This window comes from Colletotrichum scovillei (assembly GCF_011075155.1).
Source record: "Colletotrichum scovillei strain TJNH1 chromosome Unknown Contig00007, whole genome shotgun sequence".
Classification (NCBI taxonomy): domain Eukaryota; kingdom Fungi; phylum Ascomycota; class Sordariomycetes; order Glomerellales; family Glomerellaceae; genus Colletotrichum; species Colletotrichum scovillei.
This window is the reverse complement of record NW_023336265.1, coordinates 200957-221608: the sequence shown is the minus strand read 5'-3', so window position 1 is coordinate 221608 and position 20652 is coordinate 200957. Positions and strand designations below refer to the sequence as shown.

The following is a 20652-nucleotide window of genomic DNA, read 5'->3' as shown; positions in this document are numbered from 1 at the left end:
TACCTATAGTCCTCATGACGCTTCATATGCCTAGAGGCGCCTTTTGTCTTTCCCTTCACACCAGAACAGAGATTCTAACGGGAATCATCGTGATACAGACGGCAATCCGGCTTTAGCGGGTGGAATGCATACAAGTCCGCCGTAAATGCAAGTCTGCCTGCCGGCAGGCATATGGATTGTTACCAGCTGCTTCATCCCGTCGGCCGTCGTCGAGAAATAGAGGTGGGACCAGTCTGTCTCTGCTGTGACTTTGCCGATCATTACAGTAAGTGAGAACTGATCCAGGTCAGGATGGGTTCAGCTGAACTCGTTTCTGTCAATATTGACTCACTCCTGCATCTGTGAGCCGCGATGCATGTTGCAAGCCATGAGGCAATTCTACCATCGAAGAGAGTGAGGCACCTTTTTTTTTTTCCCCCTTTCCTTTAGAGTAAGCAAATAATAATCGAGTGATGCTTCTTGGCTAGTTTTTGAAATGCATACCACGCCCTGCTCCCTGATAGCTCTCTGACGAGTAAATGCTCCTACCAGAAGGAAGAAAAGCAAACGGTGTCTCAACCCAGCACTCAAGCATTGCTCTTTGAAGAAGAGCTGAAGCCGGCCTGATCAAGATACATATGCGCCAAGAGGCTTTTTGTAGCACTCCTTGCATATATCGGACGGTAATTCGGCTCCGCGAGAGCACAATTGTCAGCACCTTCGCACTCGCCCGGAAATCTCACGCGTGAGGCTGAGATTTCTGATGCGGACAACCCGACTTGCCCTAGCATACCGAGATACTTCGAGATCAGAACCGGTTTAGTGTTATCTTGAGACCATGTTGTGTCTGTATGGATTTGCATCAATCATCTCCCAAGCGAGCCAATCCACAACTTCAGCTGCGCGACAAGTCACAGATATTGATGTGATAGAATGACTACTGAAATCCCATGTTTAATCGCATAGTGTTCCTTTCTCTTTTTGAGAGATCTGTCTCACGCAAGGCCTTCGCAATGAGGATTCCCAATTCTATATCTAAGGACTCGGGCTTCTTCCATTCAGCCTTCTAGTCCATGCCATGCACGAATCATCTCATTCTTCTACACTTTTGCCATGGATACCGAAGCCTCCACTTGTCCCCAGGACAGCAACTCGACTGACTGTCTGCTTCGAAACCTGGTTCAAATTCTGAACGGAGCTCAAAAGTCCGATGATTCGAAGTATGATTGGGACCCCATAACCTTTGCCTTTACTGTCATCGTTGGTGCTGTGGCGCTTTTGTTTGCTCTGGTTCCCATCGTTCAGACCATTATCGCACCTGGACAAGGGAGTAGAACGACAAATCGCCTTGCCATTGGAGAAAAGTGGTCAAAAGAGAGCTCGAGACAATGGAACTGGCGCCAATGGACATACGAATACACTGTCATTACTCCCATCTTCCGTATGCAGACCTTGAGGAAGTGGGTGGAGGCGGACATCGACAACATCAAAAAAGAGTACGACGGAACCATTCCTGGGAGCGACATTGACGAGATCTGCGGAGAGAGAACCAGGTACACGGATCCAGAGAAGCACATAGCGTGTCAAAACACCATCGACGACAAAAACACCGAGAAGGACTCCGAGGGGTTGAAAAGTGCTTTAACAACGATCCTCCGCTATTTTCTCCCCAAGCAGACCTCCGCCCATTCCGAGAACAGGCCTGCCGCAACCTGGATTGACTTTTTCCACAGAGTTGGACTGGACAAAATAAACCCTCGAGACGACTTGGGTAGACGGGAAGTCACTGCTGACTACCTACCCAGCGACCTCGTGGCCGCTCCTGCGTACGCGCAGATTGGGGTTATTGTTACAGCCGCTTCAACAACACCGGGTTGGGCGAAGTGGCCCACCGACCCATCGTCAAATTTCCCTGTGATCTTTGGTTATGGATTTCAGTTTGACTTCCGCCAACACCCAATACTTGGTGTTCTTGGAGCCTATTCGCAGTACAGCAAACGACAGCAAGATCAAGACGATTCTCGCAATATCCCCGGTATCTTTGGACTCCAGTGGCTGTACGACAAGACCAAGGCGGGTAAGGACGCCCTTCAGAAGAAAGACAAGAGAGAGAAGCTGTTGTCGTACCACAGCCTATCCCGTCTCCATGCAGCCATATCCCACTCACGCGCAGCCATAGAGGCCGACCGGCAATCACTTTTCAGTGCCGGGCCCAATAACCCATTGAGTGTCATAAATCTAAGCAACAGCCATCACCGCGTCGAGGTATTAAGATATATGCTTAAGTTGTCCATGGCGGATATGCATTCCGGAGCACAGGGTGGCTTCATGTTGGACTATGGAGGCCTCTCCCATGAACAATACATGCCCATTGTCGGGCTGTTCCTGGCTACCACGCCACGATATGTGCCTACATTATTCCCTACGGACTTGCTGAGCAAAAGGCCTCCTCTTACGCTTCTCGCTCTGAATGGACACTTCTGGACGAATGTCACAAGAGAAAGCATCAAAGGGGACGACATGTCCGATTGGCCTGTGTCGCTTCAGACCTCGGACTGGGACCAGAACGTCATTCAATGGGTCAATGATGGGATGAATGAACTGGGAAGGGTCAAAGGTGAAACACTCGAGGCCGTTTTCATGGAGACTAAACGATCAATCTACCACCAGTTGCAGTGCCAGGGAGCGGGCGCAACGAAGCCTGCTGTTGGCCTCAAGATTGTACTTCATCTATGCATGAAGCTGCTTCACAACGATAAGACCTTTCGAACCTGGTTTTCCAAATACCATCCAGCAGTCGCGGCATACTTGAGACGCATCATTCATCTGCAACTCCAGCTGCTGGATCGCTGGTTCCTGAACCCCAACCACAACACATCCTCCACTCATTCTCGCGCAATTCGCATTTGCAACACGACTCTCGTGTTGATGCTAGCGGATGAGAAGGCACCAAAGAAAGATGACTCAACTAGTCCAGTTCCTGATGAACTGGACCAGACTGTCTGGCACCTCCATTCTAACACACTGGAATGGATCGAAGACTTGATGAATTCCATTGGCCTCACTCCGGAAACTCTCGAGGGCACACGGAGCGACTGGAAACCAGAAAAGAGCTTCGATGTCAAGAACCGCTCAATCAAGAACACTGGGAATCAAGAAGAAGACTCTGAGGAGATCTTGGTACCCTTGGCTGCACAGATGAAGCCGCGCGATAAAGACCTGAAATACCTTGCATGCGCTCATTACAACAAGAAGTGGGAGCTGTTGAATACTCATCAGATGCTAGACAGGTTGGACAAGGTGGCCTCATCCAGGGCCGACAGCTCCTATCGGAAACGGCGATTCCAGCAACGTGATGGAGGAGATGTGGCTAACGAAAAGACAACGGACGATATGATCATATTCCGCTGCATTCTCATAGCATTACTCTTTCAGACAGCCCCAGACAACGCAGCGCTCATCAAGTCGGGGGTTTGGGAACAGGTTGTGGCTATTGTCTAGGGCGCAAGGTGTTGGGTGCGACGAGCAAGGACTGAGGCCACGATCCTTGTAACTCGCTGTCTGCGATGAGCGTACCAACGAATTTTGTCCAGAAATGAGTAGAAGATAACACATAGTTCAATGCGTAGACACTGTTACTGGCCTCCGTTAATGTTAAGAGCTTGTTGAATATTTCCTCATTTATGACGATGATGGCTCATTCAGGAAAACCTGGCAGCGCACCCGTACAGACAGTATCTATATTCTGCGTTCTTTTCCCCGAATCTCACACTTGGTTCTGAATTTGGTGCGTAGGTTCCAAAGGAGAAAGGTATAAGTCAGTGTTTGGTCCATAAGACTAGCTATAGATTGACGGAGCTTTAGCATCATTCCGCTCATGAAGAGATCACTCGAGAACAAACTCGAATCCCCCTGAGATATACTTCCTCTTAGCCCATCCTTCCACAATGCCCCGGCTGTCGGCCAATGCATCAAGAAATTATAACACAGCCCTCACAAGATCGACCAGTCCAGTGCGGTCTGGCCCATCAAGCAGACCCTAGAAGCAACTCTCCCGCCGTAGCCTCTATCAACCGAAAAGCCGATTTCGGCAGCAGCTTCTTGCACTTGGGACACGCCGGATCCTTTTTCCTCAGGGTACTCTCCGTCAACTTCTGGAAGAGGCATCGTTTCCCAATAAAACACTTGCATTTCTTCATCCGCACCATCGGCTCTCCGCGATGGCAACCGCGGGCGCCATGGTCAAAGGGCTTGAACATGGCGCCCGGCGAGTGATCGTAGTACTTCTTGTTGCAGACGGGGCACTCGAGACGCGACGGCCCCTCCCAGTCGTCGACGTCCTCCGCTACGGAATCGATCAGGGCCCGCCTCGCCTTGTAGGCGATGACTTCCGAGTTCCACTCTTGGCGGCGGTCGTGGTAGTACTTCTGAATCAGCTGGACGAAGTACATGAACGGCTTGTGCGGCAGCGATGCCTTGTCTGTCGAGCTTGCAATATCGGCGAGCTTGTCTAGCCCTGGAATGGTCGACGGACCGCGGAACACCAAGGGCATGATGATTCTGCAGAGCACAGTCACCGCGAGACCAAACCGGCTGTTGGAGATGCCGTTATCGTGCAAGAGAACTTCTGCCATGAACTTGACCAGGTTGGCGCGCCTCGACATGGCGGTCGTCTCTAGGGTATGCGCATCAGTCCACCCGGCGCCATACTCTGCGTTCTGCAAGACCAAGACCGACGCCAGCTGCATGTGGTCGCGGATGTTCTCATCCAGCATCTTGCGACGACTTTTAACGAGGTAATTCGAGAACAGAGGCTGATGAGAAAGTCCGCCCCTGAAGTAGAGCTTCTGCGCTTGACAGAAGCCAGAGAGCACGGTGTGTCGGAATCTGAACAGGTTCTGCATGGCAGGATTCTGTATACGTGGATCCGACTCGGCCTTCTCACCGGCCATATCCGTGAGGTACTTGCGGGCCGCCGTGGCCGGGTTGTAGTAAAACGCCAGCGGGCCGTTCGCCTCGCAGGAGCAAGCGCCGACGCGGTGGTCGTTCTCCTTGCACCGGCGCTCCATGAAGAAGGCCCGGAACCACGACTCACTCATCTCCTCGTTCGTGACGTCGCTGGGAGGGAACTTGCTCCGGATCCAGAGCACGACGGAGTGAGAATACTCGGTCATGTAACTCTGGGCCCAGGCGTTGTCCTGGACGTCGTCGCGGTGCCACTCGTCGTGCGCAGGAGTCACTCGGGGCACGGCCGGGGTCTCGCCCGAGCAGCCGGGGCACATGTAACAGTAGAAGCTGGTGCGATTCTCCCATTGCTGGGCCGGGCAGGGGAAGATGTGCGAGCAGAGGATGTTGGCTATGACGCGGTGTCGTCTCTTGGGGGCATTAGGACGCGGGCTGGCTGGGCAGTTGTAGAACTGCAAGTGTTTGATGCACATGGCCGCGGCTAAGGCGTATGAAAGAATGATTTGTAGCTCGTCTTTGAGAATTTGAAGCCTGCTTTCAAATTGGATAATGAGGACAACTTCTGATCGTTATCCATCTCTTAAGCTCACAGCCGCGGCTTTGTATTAATTCGAGTATTGGTCCACAGAGCATTTCCAAGGGGCGAGCAGAGTTCCAAAGATATCCATCCCAGAAAAGAATGGAAAATCACTGAGTTCAGGGAACTGCAGGCCGCTCATTCAAAGATTGCAGAGCTCTCGACAGAATCGGCGTCGCTTTGTGCAACTCTTGAAGTTGACTTCCCTTTCTCACAGTCGCCCGGAATTGGCGCCATTGTGGACTCGTAGACAAAGGAGTACGTTGATATTCAACACTCACAATTGGAGGGTAAAGGGACATTCGACTACGCTCTTGGGACGTCAATGCGGTTGAAACTAGACCATGGATTCTGAATACCCTGGCGCTGAAGAGTATGGCGCAACTGATATGAATGAGAGGACATGTGGCGTGTGAGGCGGTCTATGTAATACACCTCACACATCAGTAGCCGCCTTGGAAGTACTCTATGTGGATTAAAAAGCTATGGTGTATATACATTAGTTGGAAGGCGTAAAGAGGTGGAGAGGTTCACGAGCCCCCCTACAATGATCTATAAAACCAATCATCTAGGTGTCTAGTTGAAAAGCCTAATCTCCTGACAGTCTCCGGGCAGTTTCACTAAAACATGACATCGGCATTAAGAGTCTGCTGTGATTGACGGCTTAAATCCAGCGCAGTCTGCGCTTCGAGAGTCGACAAAGAGTCTGTGTTCTGCATGAGCGCGGCGCAGTAAGTGAGGTAATCCCCAGCGTCAGCCTCCAGCCGACGGTCCCGCGACAACAGACCGCTGATTCAAAGTTTTCCAGTGAGTCCAGTCTGCTGCTTCGATATCATAGCCAAGTTTGCGTCTCATCGGCTTTAACATTTGCAAAAGCCAAGTACTGTATCGTCAAAATGTCCCCTCAACGCCCCTAATAAATCTCGCACGATCAAGTTTGCATTCCAGGATTGATAGTAGTGTTTGCTTCAAGCTACAGGGATATCCCCTTAGCGAAAACGAAATGGTTTGCCAAGTCCCTGTCATTGAGGTCTACTCCTTACGTGGGCCGCGATCCCCGTTGCTCGAGCCAACGTCGATGCGGGTGGTGCCAAACGCGATCGAAAATCGCCGATGTATCCTTGTACGAGATCGTGTCTTTTGTGACATCAAATGAGCTGGCGTCCTATCCTTACGCTATAACGTGCGAGATCCGAGATTCTGGGAGAGCTGGACGGCGAGGGTCCCGGGTGTCGACATGTTGGATCCCGCTGGACTCCATTTTCAACGTCAAGCTGCAAGTGATGAGGCTCTTTGTCCCGACGAAGGGGGCCCATCTCCAATGATGATATAGGCCCCGACTGCTACAGACGTTGATGAAATACATAGACGAACCGTCTGCAGAAAGTTGACTTTACTCAGTCACCGTCGACTCCCCGACTCTTCTCTCACATCTCGCCCTCAGTCTAGAACTTGGCATGGCGCTGGTCCCAAAGCAGAAGACTTGTTTGGCCACAACCAACAGGTATGTTCACCACATGAGATTGTTTGCTCGCGCCACTCACACAATCGTGCTTCTCCTCCGAGCCTCCTACTTTCTTCGGTTCTTGCACAACTCGCAGGGGGAGGGAAGTGAAAACGATCCCCTTGCGTTCGGCGAAAGTCCATGTTCCTTGTCCGTCCATCGCCGAATGCTCACCTTCATATAGGAACGTCAAAATTCCCTAGCAGTAACACAATACAGCCTGAACCTCCCTTCGATCTGCATTTCTGCCCTCCTACTTTCTTTCTTTCTTTCCTCCTCCCTCCCTTCCCCCAAAAAAGACCGGGAATGGTGGCGTTTTCAGACACTGCCAGCTCCCTCTCGTCAGGCTGTACCATTGTCGGGAACCTGGCGGTATCAGCCTGCATCCCATCAACAATGTCCTCACAACCGCAGACCGCCGACCCCAACGCACCGCTCTTCGGCGTCGCCCACAACGTCTCACGTCCAGCCCTGACGGCCTACACCTGGGCCAACGTCGCCACCTCGTACGTTTTCCTCTCTCTCCGCCTCCTCGTCCGCTGGCGCCGGAACCGGCATCTCCTCCGCGACGACATCTGGATGGTCTTTGCCTGGCTGTGTCTCCTGATCATGGCCATCCTCCAGATGCAGCAGATGGACTCGCTGTGGTACGTTGTTGAGCTCGGGGCGGGGAGGTTCGTCCCCGCGTCCAAGAGGGAGGCGGAGTTGCAGCTGGAGCAGTGGTTGCGTTGGTCGTATGCGCTGACGTATCTCTTTTGGACGGGGTTGTTTGCGGTGAAGGCTAGTTTCTTGAATGTGTTTTTCAGACTTGTTAGTCCCATCCCGTGGCTGCGCAAGGTCTGGTATGGGATTGCCGTGTTTTGTCTACTTTCGTATGTTGGGGGATGGCTTTCGGGGTCGCTCATTTGTGATACTCCGTCCGACTACTTTCGGGCAGGTAAGTTTCACTCCTGAACTCGCGGTAGCAGTCTCTTGCATCTGATGCTTGTTACCAGGAAAATGCCTCTCCCCAAAGGAAGTGTACAACTACCGCTTCTCCATCTTCTTCGCAACAGCAGCCGACGTCTTCACAGACCTGCTAATCATGAGCCTACCCATTGCCGTCCTCCCCTCGCTCCAACTCGACTTTCGAAAAAAGTTTGGTCTCGCGGTAGCCTTCTGCCTCGCCCTCATCACGATCCTCACAGCCATCGTACGCATGACGCAGGTGCTCAAGGGCGAGACGGTGGACATGGTCGGCCTGGCCGTGTGGAGTCTCACCGAGCTCGGCACCGCCATCATCGTGGGATCGCTGCCGCCGCTCAAGGCCCTCTTGACGCGTGGGATGAGGAAGTACAACGGGAGCAGGACGAACCGCAACAAGTCGTACATCAACTGCAGAGGCGAGCCCTGTAACGGATACGGCCCTAATAACACGTCTCGGTCTGTCATGGTTGCTGAATCGATCCCATTGGACGATAGGCATAGGAGCGAACAGTTTGATGGTGGGATATATGTTCAGAAGACATGCGAGGTTCGTGTAGAGGGTGCTTCAAAGAGAATGACTGATGAGGAAGAGGGAGTTGTGACGAAGAGTTTTGCTGCTAACAGACCTCCTTAGACTTTAGAAAAAATTCTGCTGAGAATATGAATGCTTTTAAGGACATCAGCGGCCCAAGACAGGTAAGATGAATAGAAATTATATTTAGGTCGATGCATCATTCTGTAATGCTGATTGTAGCTCTGTGTAGATGATATGGCGCCTTTGATGAGAGTGCCCAGTCGTTGGTCAGTCCGTCTCGATTTCGACTTGCTGCCCGGCTTGTGTAACAAAAGAAATGGGTTGAAAAAAAAAAATAACGCGAATGCAGACGCGGCGTAAAGCAGTAGGGTATCTTCAGCTTCCATCCTCAACTATGCCCAGGTTCTCTGAACGCCACTTGTGTTTGTTTGTATACCCAAGAAAATTCGACAAAAGAAATAAAGGATAGCGCCCGTATCCCTGAAATGCAGTAGACCATGCTCACACCGAGCCATGCAGCCTCACTCTTCCAACACCTCTCGAAGTGCATCGACGTCCACCTGGTCAGGCGACACTTTGCTCGGAGGACCGCGACGCTGATGAGCCGCCAGGTATTCTTGGAAACCTGGAATAGCACCGGCTTGATTGATGCCCGGCGGTCTGAGGAATTCCTTCTCCTTCTGCTTCTCTTTCCCGCTGCGTTGTGTTGGTGTCGGTGTTGGCGGTGCCTGCGTGGGTGTTGTGGCTCGGCCTGCTGCCGCACCAGTCCAAGGCCTCCAGCTGACCCATCGGCCTATTCCTCCAGAGTTCTGCGAACCTTGAGAATGTGTGCTTGCTGGCGAAGCACTTCGAACCGGAGTGGAAACCATCCTCGACACTGGTCGCCCTGCCAGACTATCGCGAAGCAAGGCGTCACTCCGTCGATCGCTTCCTCTCGATATCGTTGACCGTGCCGTGACTCCAGTGAATACAGCATCCGCCCCACCCAGAGGACGAAGGGTCAATTGACTCGGTCGTACTTTGAGTGTGTGGATATCCAAGCCTCCCGACAACGACATAATTGACTCGTGGGAGACGGCACGGTGTAGAGCTCTCCGCGGTAGCTCTTCGTCCTTGGAGAATGAGATTTCTGTCTCGGTCTCGGTTTCTGTCTCTGCGTGGTCCTCATTGGAAGTGAGTAACCCGGGCACTTCCTCACCGCTGTGATCCTCTCTCTCTTCCTCAATCGTAGACGAAATAGGCTGAGAGACATGTACTGTCGGGGCAGCTGGCGGCGCTGGCGAACCCAAGTTCAGAAACTTTGGAGGTACAGAGAAACTTCGAATTGACGCCTCAGAAGGGCGCTTGTGGTGAGAGACTTTCCACGTAGGCGACGTAGGATCCAAGCTGGTCGTCGGAGACATGGGTATGTCTGTCTCCAGCATTGGGCGGTCGAACATGGAAAGACGAGGATTTGACTGAGGCGAACTCGGGACGGACGACGGTGCGAATTCAGAGGGCTGCTCCGAGAAGACGGACCACCGATTTGAGGGCGGCATCGAAACTGTTGACGTTGATCCCGTGTGAGAATGCGAGGCCCTGGGGGTCACTGGTGAGGGGCCGGGTCGCCATACGGCCGGAGGAGGGGTGGACGATCGCGAGACGCTGGCGGGGGAGAAGATTGCCGGGTTCAGGCTATGGCGCTTCTTCTTCTTGTTCTTTTCGGCAACATGGTAATGGTGGTGGATGTGCACTTGCTGGGAAATATTGTGCTGTATCGTCTCGCCCAATTCTGGCCCGATTTCAGCACGCAAGGTCGACGCAGCGCTGGCGTCTTCCTCCCCGATGGGTTGATGACGCATGAGCTGGTCCCGCATGGCCTGAATTTCGTCGTTCGAGTTGAGAAGCATTTCCCGTAACTCGGCCATGCCCAGCTGCAGATTAGCATTGTCCTGCAGCAAGTCTCGGACAAAGTGAGATACCACGTTGGTGGCGGGTTTCCCGTTGGTGAGCGACTTGGTGGCGGCAGCTCCCTTGAGGCGTCCGGCGGCAAGGTTCAGTTCCTTTTCCATCTCACGCTGGCGCTCCACCCGGCCCAAAACCTCGGCATGGCGTTCACGCTCTTCCTTGGCCTCCTTTTCCATACGCTCTAGCTGTTCCTGAAGGTCAGAGATGCCTCTCTCGGCCTTTCTCCATCGCTGCATGGCGGAGCGGGCCTCGGATTCGGTCGTGATTAAGGTGTTTTGCAGCCGCAACTGCTCCTGTTCGAGAAGCGCAATATGCCTCTCCATCTCCGCAGCACGAGCCGCGGCGCCCTCGAGACGCCGCACTGCTTGGTGAGACGACAGCAGGGTAGCCTCAAGGGTCTGGATGCGTATATCGGAATCCTGAACCGTGTTGTTGAGCATTTCGAGCTGATCTAGTAGGGTACGGTTCTCTTCGACGGTCCTCGCGTTCTCGGCCTGTAATTCCACCTTTTCGGTTTCCAACTGCTCTATGCGGCTCGTAAGGGACATGCGATCTCGTTCGGCATCGGCCATGTATGCCTCATGACGAGCAAGTAGGGCCTGGAGAGGGAAGGTCAGCGACATGGCGACATGTGCAGCGAGAGAAGACGACTGTGCATTTGGGACGATTCGCAGGTTTGGTAGCGAACGCAGAATTTGCGGGCTGGAACGGTGCCGGGACTCCCCATCTTGAAGTTAATCACGGGAAATGAGGTGTTGGAATGTCTCGAGAGATTGGCACGGGTTTGGGGAGCGGCACGGCTGGAATGTTTGGACGGGTGAGGGAGAGAAGGGAAAAGCTAGAAAAAGAAGAACGAGGACGCACCTTGCCCAACTTGGCGGCGGTATGGACATCCTTTTCGACAGTTTCGAGCACGGAGCAGCTATGCTTCAAATAAGCACAATCGTTGCGACCGCAGCAGCATCGCATTCTGGACCCCTCGTCCGGGCGGGGAGCGGAAGTTTGGACGAAGTCTGCCATGGGATCGGCGTCGCGAGGACGGGCGTCATCGGTGTTGCGAACGGTATCGGTGTAGTCGTCGGTGAAGTGGGTGTCCGCCGTGTATCGGTAGGCCGTGGTGTTCAGGTCGAGGTCTGCTGCGTCGTCTTGTTCTGGGTCTGCATCTGGATCCGGTGGTGTACGGGTCTCGAGTTCTGCCATCGTTATTGCGGCAGAGTCGTCGCCACGGCGGACAGCATGCTGAGGGCCCAGAGGCGAAGGCACGGACGTTGGGATCGGGGCTCGGGGTGCCGGTCTGGGTCGAGCTAGTCAGGCAGAGAGCTGAGCGAGAGCGGGGAGAACGAGGTTATCCGTAAAGGGACTATTCACGAGAGACGACTGCGGGAGGGGTCTCTCTTTTGTGACTTGTGCGAGCCAGGCAAGGCGGGTTTATGTTGGAGTTGTGACTGTGTTTGTGTGTGGGGGTGCGTATCGTTGGCACTCTGTGTTGTGCGATTCGTACTCCGTACACAGGTACTACGTATTATTATGGCCGTTGAGTTGGCGGCCGGTGACGCGATTGGGCTCTTGGAGGCCACCTGCAGCGAGGAGGGGACTGTATTTCCCAAGGTGTGATTGTTATCGCGATGGACTGGACGCCCAGGCGCGACTTGGACCAGTTCTTTGAGCTTGCTGACGGGGGCGACAAGGGTGTCTGTGGTATCTTGGTGCCTCTTTACTGGAGAAGACAGGCCCTGGTCGCGGTGAACTGTCTGCAGCAGCGCAAGATGACAGGGGACAACCCAGACCAGCGGGGGTCGACTGCAGTTTCTTTTGAGAGCATGTGGTCCGAGCCGAGATTGGGCTCATATAAAAAATTGGAAGAAAAAAAAATCGTCAAGAGGATGACGATGGAGGGTTGGGTTCGTAGGTGTGTCGTAGGAAGTAGGTAGATATTAGGACGAGGAAAGGTATCTATTCGCAAGTCTGGTTCGATTAAAGACGTGCCTGACGAATGCTGAGTAGGGACCGAAGAAGGGAGAGACAAGATGACGGCGTAGGGATGGTCATTTCAGGTCGGATGGGAGTTGGGACGAATACACAGTAGGGGGGATGAGAGAAGGTCAAGGATGCGGTACCGTAGGACGTAGTAGATGGGGAAAAAGAGGTGGTGGGAGAACCAACCAAAGAAAGAGAATGGGAAAGGTGAGGTACCTGAATCAGAGACAGTTTCTTTGCGAGATCGTATGCAATCTGAAGGTGCTTTCATGTATCTTCCCTTTGGCCAAAAAAAGACGGACAGGAAACGTTCGCGTCGAGCCAAAAACCACAGGTGCAACCATTGCAGGTCGCACTTCTTGCCGTGCTTGCCCAATTTGGCCCAATCTGCGGTAGCGCATCCTCAGTGCTCCACTCGATACCCGCCAATCCAGGAACACTTCACAAAAGGTACTAAGGTACGGAGTACATAGACTAACTATTGCCCCAGTCGCACGAGGTACCTACCTTACCCAGGCACGTGCCACCTAAGGTACTCTCGGTACGTATCCTCTTTCTCGAGACTTTCCCTCCCTTCCCTCCAATTACCTGGTACCTTACGGTCCTTACCTCACCTTGCCTTGCCTTATTTTGGCACCTTACCTAGGTGAGGGGAGTGTGGGGAGATGTCGAGTTCAGCCGTCACAGAGACATTCACTCGCAGCGAATGAAACATGTCTGGCCCTGCCACGATGACGACAGACCTCGCCCTCTGCTTGCAAGCAAGCTGGGAATTACAAGCACTGCAGGTGGTGAATTGGCCAGTCATCTCAGGTCCTGTGACCAGAGAAACCGGCCGCATCTTGACGGCCAGCGCATCAACACACCACCAGCCACCACAATATCTTTCTTACCATCTTTCAAAACGACTCGAGCTGGTAATCACTCGAATACTTGGTAGGCTAGCTAGCATGTGGATGGCACGTTTACAGGCCGGCACGATCTGGAAAGGGCTGTCCTTGTGTGGCGCCGTACAAAAGTTGATCGGCATTTGCCCAAATCGGGATGCCCCCGGCGAACAACCTTCATTCCTGAGTCACGGCGTGTAAACGGACGCGAGACCGCGTTTTTCCACAACAAGCAAACATGGCAATTTCAAACCTTTTTTTTCGAGTTTGACCTTTCGCTGCCAACTGCAGCAAAATGTTCCTTCAACACCCACCTCAAGGTAGATTTACTTCGAATACTAGGCAGGCCCATAACTGGTCTATCAACTGGGATAGCTATAATATGCACACAAAAGTGAGATAATAACTCGGATCTAAGGTACTCTGTGGTAAACCCACAAATGAGTCTATAACAGAACACACATAAGTATCGTGCTATTGAATTCGACATTACGAGAATGATAAGATGACCATGGGTAAAATGCATCGTGATCCATTGTCTAACCGTCGCTAGGTAGGTAGGTAAGTACTTTCGGCGTTGGTTCCCAGACTGGCGGTTCGCCTGCCTGTCCCGGGTACCTGCACTGGAACTTGAGGTACCTCCACTGTAAGGTGCCTTACCTCCACTGTAGCCTGCGACGTGCCTGCCTGAGGTGGTCCGGCAGCGTACCTGGCGCCGCTGCGGGTCCCCCACCGGCCCGGCATACCGACCCCACCCGCACACCACTTTCGGCTCACCACAGACGTCAATTCAGGAACGCCGAGTCCCAAAAACCACCGTTGCCTCAACCTCCCGTCAACCGCACCGCACCGCACCGCACCGCATCCCCGTCCGAGGTCACACCCCGCTATACTCACGGGGACAACCTTTCGGAACGGCCATTCTCTACCTCAACCCACTCAACCACCGGATGACGGAACAATGGCAACTTCTAAAGAACCTGCGTCCGTGTCCACCCCGGTACATACCAACACGGACGCCAGCAAAACTGTCGTCCGCGGCGCCTCCCTTCTCATCATCCTCCAAATCGGCTCCCGCGCAGTCACCTTTATTGCAAACCAGCTTCTTCTCCGCTTCCTGACGGCCCGCCTTCTCGGCGTCTCGACACAACTAGAAGTCTACTACCTTTCGGTGCTCTTCTTCGCCCGAGAATCCCTTCGCGTTGCCGTCCAGCGTCAGGAAACCCAAGGCAATGCCGCACTTCATTCTTCCAACAGCAAAAAGGATGACGACCCAAAAGCTCGCGTAGGTCGAGAAAGCCAGGCCGTCATCAACTTGGGCTACCTCGCCGTCCTTCTAGGCTTTTTTGTCACCATTGGGCTCGGATGGTTGTACCTCTCCTCCGTCGACTCGTCCACCGCCCAGACGCCAAACTTCCTCCTCGCCCTCCGCCTCTACGCCCTGGCCGCTATCCTTGAACTCCTCTCGGAACCCTGCTTCGTTCTTATGCAGACCCGCCTACGCTTCGGCACCCGCGCTACCGCCGAGTCCATCGCGACCTTCCTCCGGTGCACCGTTACCTTTGCCACCGCCTTTTGGGCCTCCAGAGCTGGCGTAGAGTTCGGCGTGCTCCCCTTCGCCGTCGGTCAGCTCTTCTACGGCGCAACTCTGCTGGTAGTCTATCTCGCTTCCGCATCCCGCCTCGCTCGTGCCGATGGCTTCTCTCTCCTCCCAAAGAGCCTCGCTTCCACATCGAGTGGCGGAGGAGAGGACTACCTCGCCTCCTACTTTTACCGTCCCACCGTCAGTCTAGCCTCCAGCATGACAGCACAGAGCCTCGTCAAGCACGTCCTCACGCAAGGCGACACCTTTCTCGTCTCGGTCCTGTCCACACCCAAATCGCAGGGCGTCTACGCGCTTGCCAGCAACTACGGAGGCCTCCTGGCCCGTCTCGTCCTCCAGCCCATCGAGGAGAGCAGCCGCAGCTACTTCAGCCGTTTGCTCTCTTCCCGTGACACAAAGAGCACATCGTCACCGTCCACCAAGGACACAGCAGCGACAACCACGGCAAGCCAGCATCTTCACACCCTCCTCAAATTCTACATCCTCCTCTCCTCCATCATCGTGAGCATCGGCCCCGTCGCCGCGCCCCCGCTCCTATCCCTCGTTGCAGGCCAACGCTGGGCCTCCGAGGGCGCAGGCGACGTCCTGGCCGTCTACTGCTACTACCTGCCCCTCCTCGCACTCAACGGCGTATCCGAGTCCTTTGTCGCCTCCGTCGCCTCCGAGGCCCAGGTCCACCGCCAGTCCGCCTGGATGGGCGCCTTCTCCGTCGCCTTTGGCTCGGCCGCCTTCTTCTTCATGCGCGTCATGGACCTCGGCGCCCAGGGCCTCGTCTACGCAAACTGCATCAACATGCTGTGCCGCATCGTGTGGAGCCTCGCCTTCACCAAATCGTACTTTGCAGGGTTGGAAACGCCGTTTGAACTCTTTTCGCTGCGGCCTAACGCCGTCACCTCTATCGTCTGTCTATCGGCGCCGCACCTCATCAGGAGGGTCGCCGGTCTTGCCTCGGCGGGCGTATCTACTTCCCCGTTCAAGGACATCATCGCCATAGGTCTAGCCGCCGTTCCCGTCGTACTTTTGATGTAAGCTTTTCCCCGCCCCATGTGATTCGCGCCGCTGTGGCCTTTTGTGTGTGCTTTTCCCCATCTAACATGACCTCAGACTCTTTGCCGAACGCAGGTTCCTCCTGCAATGTTACAACTCGGCACGCAAGCCGAAAGCAGCGTAGACGTAATTACCTCGGGGCGTAAACAGAACATGTAGAAATCCTCCCGAGAAGCCAAAAAAAAGATCAAAAAATAGTAACAAATCAGTCAAACGTAATCTTGGTCGCCTTCTTCGTCATGTCGACGTCCTTGAAAAAGGCGCCGTAGGTGCTGTGAGCCTTCTTCTTGACGGTCGTACCGAACTTGAAGAGATCATCGGGGACCTCCTGCTTGGCACCCTTGAGGATGTTGATCAAACTAGTCAACTTTGTTAGCAACCATGTTCAAAGTAAGGTTTTCAGGACGCAGGGTGACTCACGATCCAGAGTGCGCCTTGTCGTGCTCGGTAAACAGGGTAATCGCCTCGCCAGTCTTGCCAGCACGGCCAGTACGTCCAATTCTGTGAACGTAATCCTCAATCGTCAAGGGGAACTGCAAAAGGTTAGATCGAGTGCTCGATAACGACATCCAAGATCACGAAAGACTCACAGTCACGTTGACAACCAGCTTGACCTCAGGAATATCCAAACCACGGGCAGCAACATCAGTGGCGACCAGCACGGGCGTGGTACCAGCCTTGAAAGCCTCCAAACTCCTCGTGCGCTGCTCCTGGCGCAGGTCGCCGTGGATACCACCGACGCGGATGCCGCGCTGCTGCAAAAAGGTCTCGACGCGAGTCGCCTCCTTCTTGTACAGGCAGAACACCAGGATACGGTCGTCCTTCTTGGCGCCCGTCTGCCACTGCTTCAGGATCTGCAGCAGCCTCTGCTCCTTGGCGCGCGGGTCGACGACCTCGACGCGCTGCGTGATGCGCGTATTGGCCTGCAACTCGACGGCGCCGTTGGCCGTCTCCTTACCGCTCGAGCCGATGGTGATCTTGACGGGGTCGACCATGAAGGACTCGGCGAGCTTGCGCACCGACGCGGGCCAGGTGGCGGTGAACATGACCGTCTGGCGCTGCTCGCGCGGCGGCATGTCGCCGAGGATGAGCTTGATGTCCTCCTCGAATCCCTTGTCCAGCATGCGGTCGGCCTCGTCGAGGACGGCGAACTTGACCTGGCCGAGGGAGATTGTGCCGTCCTGCATGAAATCCTTGAGGCGGCCGGGGGTGGCGACGATGACGTCGGCGCCGCGGTTGAGGAGGTTGCGCTGCTCGTCCTTGGAGGCGCCTCCGTAGATGCAGATGCTCTTGAGGCCGAGCAGGCTGGAGACGTGCTCCATCTGCTCCTGCGTCTGCATGGCCAGCTCGCGGGTCGGGGAGACGACGACGGCCTTGATGCCGCGCTTCTTGATCTTGGAGATGCCCTCGACGAGCGGCAGGGCAAAGGCCATGGTCTTTCCGGAGCCCGTCTCGGCGACGCCGATGACGTCCCGGCGGGAGAGGGTGTAGGGCCACGAGGCGGACTGGATCGGCGTGGGCTTCTTGTAGGCGGAAAAGGGGTTCTTCTTGACGAGGTCGGTCTTGGGGAGGTGGGCGAACTCGAGGATGGAGCGGAGGGCGGCGTTGCTTGTTATCGGGTCGGTGACGGTGATGTTCTCGGCGGCCAGGAAGGCGTCGAGGTCCGATTGGGGCAGGGCCTTGAGCGCCGCGACCTCCTCGTAGCCACCGAGGATGGAGGCGGTAGGAGTGGAAGCGGTGGCGGCAGCGGCAGCGGCGGGAGCTGCGGATGTGCCGTTGCTCTCGGCCTCCTTGGCCTCCTTCTCTTTCCTCTTCTTCTCCTTCTTCTCCTTCTTGAGTCTCTTCCTCTCGGCCTTGTCCTCCTCAGTCTCCTCCTTGGACTCGGTGGCAGCGGCCGGAGCCTCCTCATCCTCGGCCTCAACAACCTTGGACTTCTTTTCCTTCTTGCGCTCCTTCTTCTCCTTCTTTTCCTTCTTCCTCTGCTTCTTCAGTTCCGCCGCCTCATCGCTGTCGACGTCGCCACCCGCAGCGAGGTCCTTCTTCTGCTTCTTGCTGGTGACACTGGCCTCGGCCTCGGTGTCGGCAAGAGAGCGCTTCGTGGCGGCCATTGTTGCGGTGATTGGAGCGTGGATTGACGCAACAATTGATTTGTAGGGAAATTTGCCGTGAGAAGCAAAGACTCTTGGGGGGGGGGTTTTCGGTCAGGTCGCAAATCTCAAAGGGCGGGAAGAGGAAAAAAAAAAAAAAAGAATTTTGTTTATCGATAGGCTGATAACGGTGCTCCCTCCATGCGATGCGATAAGGCGATAAGACACCGAGTATCAGATAAGCGGAGGACCCTGCGCTAAGCCGATCTCGGCCAATCGTCTCCGCTGGCACACGCCGTTCCAGAATCGGAGGCCCAGGACCCACTCCGGCCCTTCACACTCCAGGATGGCTCCACCGTCCCCCGCCTTACACGTCCGCTTCACTCGACAGCTTCCCCTCACGCCCGCCCACCTCAGATGCCAGCTGTCGTCCTCGCTCAAGTTCGAAAAGCTGTTGCCTGAGCCTCTCGGTCTGCAAAGCATTCCTTCAGACGTTCCTTCACATGCGGCAAAGTGCTAATGCGAACGGCTGCATGATGCCCCTGGCTAAGAAACATACAGTGACGGCTGGGCTCGGTCAGCTTACAGCACTCATTTGGATGAAAAGAGGTACTTTCGTCACTCCCGTCATCTCTCGTCTTGCGTTCAAGTGAACGAGACAAAGTTCAGAGACCCAACGGATAGAGCTATCAAGAAGTCTTGAATGTGGATACAACAGCCTACGGCGTCGGGAGTATCCCAGGAGAAGAAGCAAGCGAGGCCCAACAGCGCAGCTTCAACAGACAGCACAGGGAGACTACATACCAGCGGGCCACGAAAAGGTCGGGTTCCGGCCGCGGGCATCGCGGCCAAACACAACCAACCAATAACCCACGCTTGGCGTCAGCAAGACGGCCCAACCCTGCAAAAACGGGAGCTAAGCATCTTCTGCTTCTTTTCTTCGAGGCATTTCTGCAGCCAGCTAGCGAGAAGAACTACGTACAGATCTGTCGTTCAACCCTGCGGCATCCCGTTCCCCTCCCAATGGGGTTCATCGTGGTGCCACATGGGGGCATGACGGTCGAGTATCAACCACACCGCGGGGGACGGGGGTGACAAGGGGACGAGGGGGGCGGGAGAGCACATCATGCTGCAAGAGGCAGTCCGTCCAGGGTCCAGCCATTGGCGATGTGCTCCGTCACACACAGCTGACTGCGGCGTTGATCCTTGTAACTGCCTTTCTTGATAGCTGCCCACGTTGCATGTCTACGCTGGCAATGCGGTCTTCTTGTAGAGGAGGATGTCGGCAAGATGCAGAGCGGGAGAAGAGAGGCGAGAGAGACGGAAGCATAAAAGGTATGGGAAGATGGCATACCTCGATAGAGGGCACCTCCCTGCTTCTACCCCTTTCTCCCTCAACGCCTTCAACATCAGTCACACATCCAGCCATGGCAAGTTGCCAGGTGCAGGGCCAGCCCGACCTCTACGGCCTGGGCATCCGCGTCGCCTTCTACATCCAATGGTTCGGCGCCATCGTGATAGAGTATCTCGACATGGAAGACCTCCCCGACATACGCCTCATAGGCCTCCTCTTCTCCGCCGCAGCCTTCCTCGGCCTCGTCATACGGCTCTCCGTCGCGGCGGGCAGCGCACAGCCGGCCCACGTCTACATTGTCCTCCTGCTCGCCATGGGTATCCACATCCCCCTCGTCCCGCTCTACCTCTGGAAGGCGGTGACGTGCTTCAATCGGTACTGGGATCCGTTTCGATGGTCCAAGGAGACGCCGAGCCCGGCGTACAAGGGGCTTAATTTCGCATTGTTGCTGGCCATTTCGTCGCTGGGCGTGTGGTATTGGTGTTCTTTTGTGCCGGAGAACGATTGTTCTCGGGAGCAGTATGGGTTCTTCTTCAGTCGCGTGAGCTTGGGGAATAAGGCGTTTGTGGCGTTTAATGCCATCATGTACTTTGTCATTCTGTTTGTGTGTTTGCTCGTCCTCCTGCTCAAGGTCGGTTGGAAAGTGCCCTTTTGGAGGGAGAGGCGGAAGAAGCGGAGAGTCAAGTGAGTGACCACCCTTGCCCAAAGATCAAAGAGGCTTGAGACTGACAATGTTTCGTGCCTAGGAGAATGCACATCATGGCGATCAAGGAGTTGAAGACGCTGAGCAACGTCGCCGTTGCTGCAACACTTACCGCGGCCGTCGAGCTGGCCGTCGTCTGGAATCACATCTCCAACGTGGACAATGTCGCGGACGTGGCGCAGGTCTTGCCTTTGCTGGTCAGCGCCGGCTTCCTGGTCCGGATCCTGTTCCTTCATTTCGCGGGCGTACGTGACGGGTCGGATTCGTCAGAAGAGGATAGTGATGGGGGATCGCACAGTTACATGACGGAGTCTCAGGGCGGGTTGCCGCCGGCACCGCCGCCTGTCCATCCGCGGTGACGGCGCAGTGGCTGTGATTGTTAGATATGCTGGGTGATGAGTTGGACGGGAGGTGTGCATTATCGTTTCTATATACCAAGCACGCAAGGCTTATGTTATCACTTTGGTTAAGGATACGAGGTTTCTGAGGCTTCTTTCCAGAAACTTTCACAGATTCTCGAA

At 54.8% G+C, this 20652-nt stretch overlaps 7 protein-coding genes across 7 annotated transcripts; 4 read left to right on the top strand and 3 right to left on the bottom strand.

Moving 5' to 3' along the window:
- Positions 1–1092: 1092 nt before the first annotated feature.
- HER10_EVM0011469 (uncharacterized protein) lies at positions 1093–3480 on the top strand (the record flags this gene model as incomplete). The annotated part of the gene is made up of 2 exons (XM_035480902.1): positions 1093–1607; positions 1785–3480. 2 exons carry the CDS (start codon positions 1093–1095, stop codon positions 3478–3480), a joined length of 2211 nt encoding a protein of 736 aa, XP_035331853.1.
- Positions 3481–4007: 527 nt separating this feature from the next.
- Positions 4008–5417, bottom strand: HER10_EVM0003891 (uncharacterized protein; the record flags this gene model as incomplete). The annotated part of the gene is made up of 1 exon (XM_035473553.1): positions 4008–5417. One exon carries the CDS (start codon positions 5415–5417, stop codon positions 4008–4010), a length of 1410 nt encoding a protein of 469 aa, XP_035331382.1.
- Positions 5418–7421: 2004 nt separating this feature from the next.
- Positions 7422–8625, top strand: HER10_EVM0008284 (uncharacterized protein; the record flags this gene model as incomplete). Its single annotated transcript, XM_035477811.1, has 2 exons — positions 7422–7962; positions 8021–8625. The coding sequence occupies 2 exons, from the start codon at positions 7422–7424 to the stop codon at positions 8623–8625; spliced, it is 1146 nt and encodes a 381-aa protein (XP_035331656.1).
- An 87-nt stretch (positions 8626–8712) lies between these two features.
- HER10_EVM0013210 (uncharacterized protein) lies at positions 8713–12546 on the bottom strand. The gene is made up of 2 exons (XM_035482574.1): positions 11338–12546; positions 8713–11072 (listed from the first exon to the last, which is right to left on the bottom strand). The coding sequence occupies exons 1-2, from the start codon at positions 11671–11673 to the stop codon at positions 9048–9050; spliced, it is 2361 nt and encodes a 786-aa protein (XP_035331971.1). The 5' UTR covers positions 11674–12546; the 3' UTR covers positions 8713–9047.
- A 1640-nt stretch (positions 12547–14186) lies between these two features.
- HER10_EVM0005634 (ATP-dependent RNA helicase DBP3) lies at positions 14187–18193 on the bottom strand. Its single transcript, XM_035475240.1, has 3 exons — positions 16578–18193; positions 16408–16520; positions 14187–16346 (listed from the first exon to the last, which is right to left on the bottom strand). The coding sequence occupies exons 1-3, from the start codon at positions 18093–18095 to the stop codon at positions 16193–16195; spliced, it is 1785 nt and encodes a 594-aa protein (XP_035331483.1). The 5' UTR covers positions 18096–18193; the 3' UTR covers positions 14187–16192.
- Positions 14299–16111, top strand: HER10_EVM0007063 (uncharacterized protein; the record flags this gene model as incomplete). The annotated part of the gene is made up of 2 exons (XM_035476629.1): positions 14299–15965; positions 16045–16111. The coding sequence occupies 2 exons, from the start codon at positions 14299–14301 to the stop codon at positions 16109–16111; spliced, it is 1734 nt and encodes a 577-aa protein (XP_035331572.1).
- Positions 18194–19191: 998 nt separating the features above from the next.
- On the top strand, positions 19192–20578 carry HER10_EVM0009793 (uncharacterized protein). Its single transcript, XM_035479267.1, has 2 exons — positions 19192–20112; positions 20175–20578. Exons 1-2 carry the CDS (start codon positions 19316–19318, stop codon positions 20488–20490), a joined length of 1113 nt encoding a protein of 370 aa, XP_035331741.1. The 5' UTR covers positions 19192–19315; the 3' UTR covers positions 20491–20578.
- Positions 20579–20652: the final 74 nt, after the last annotated feature.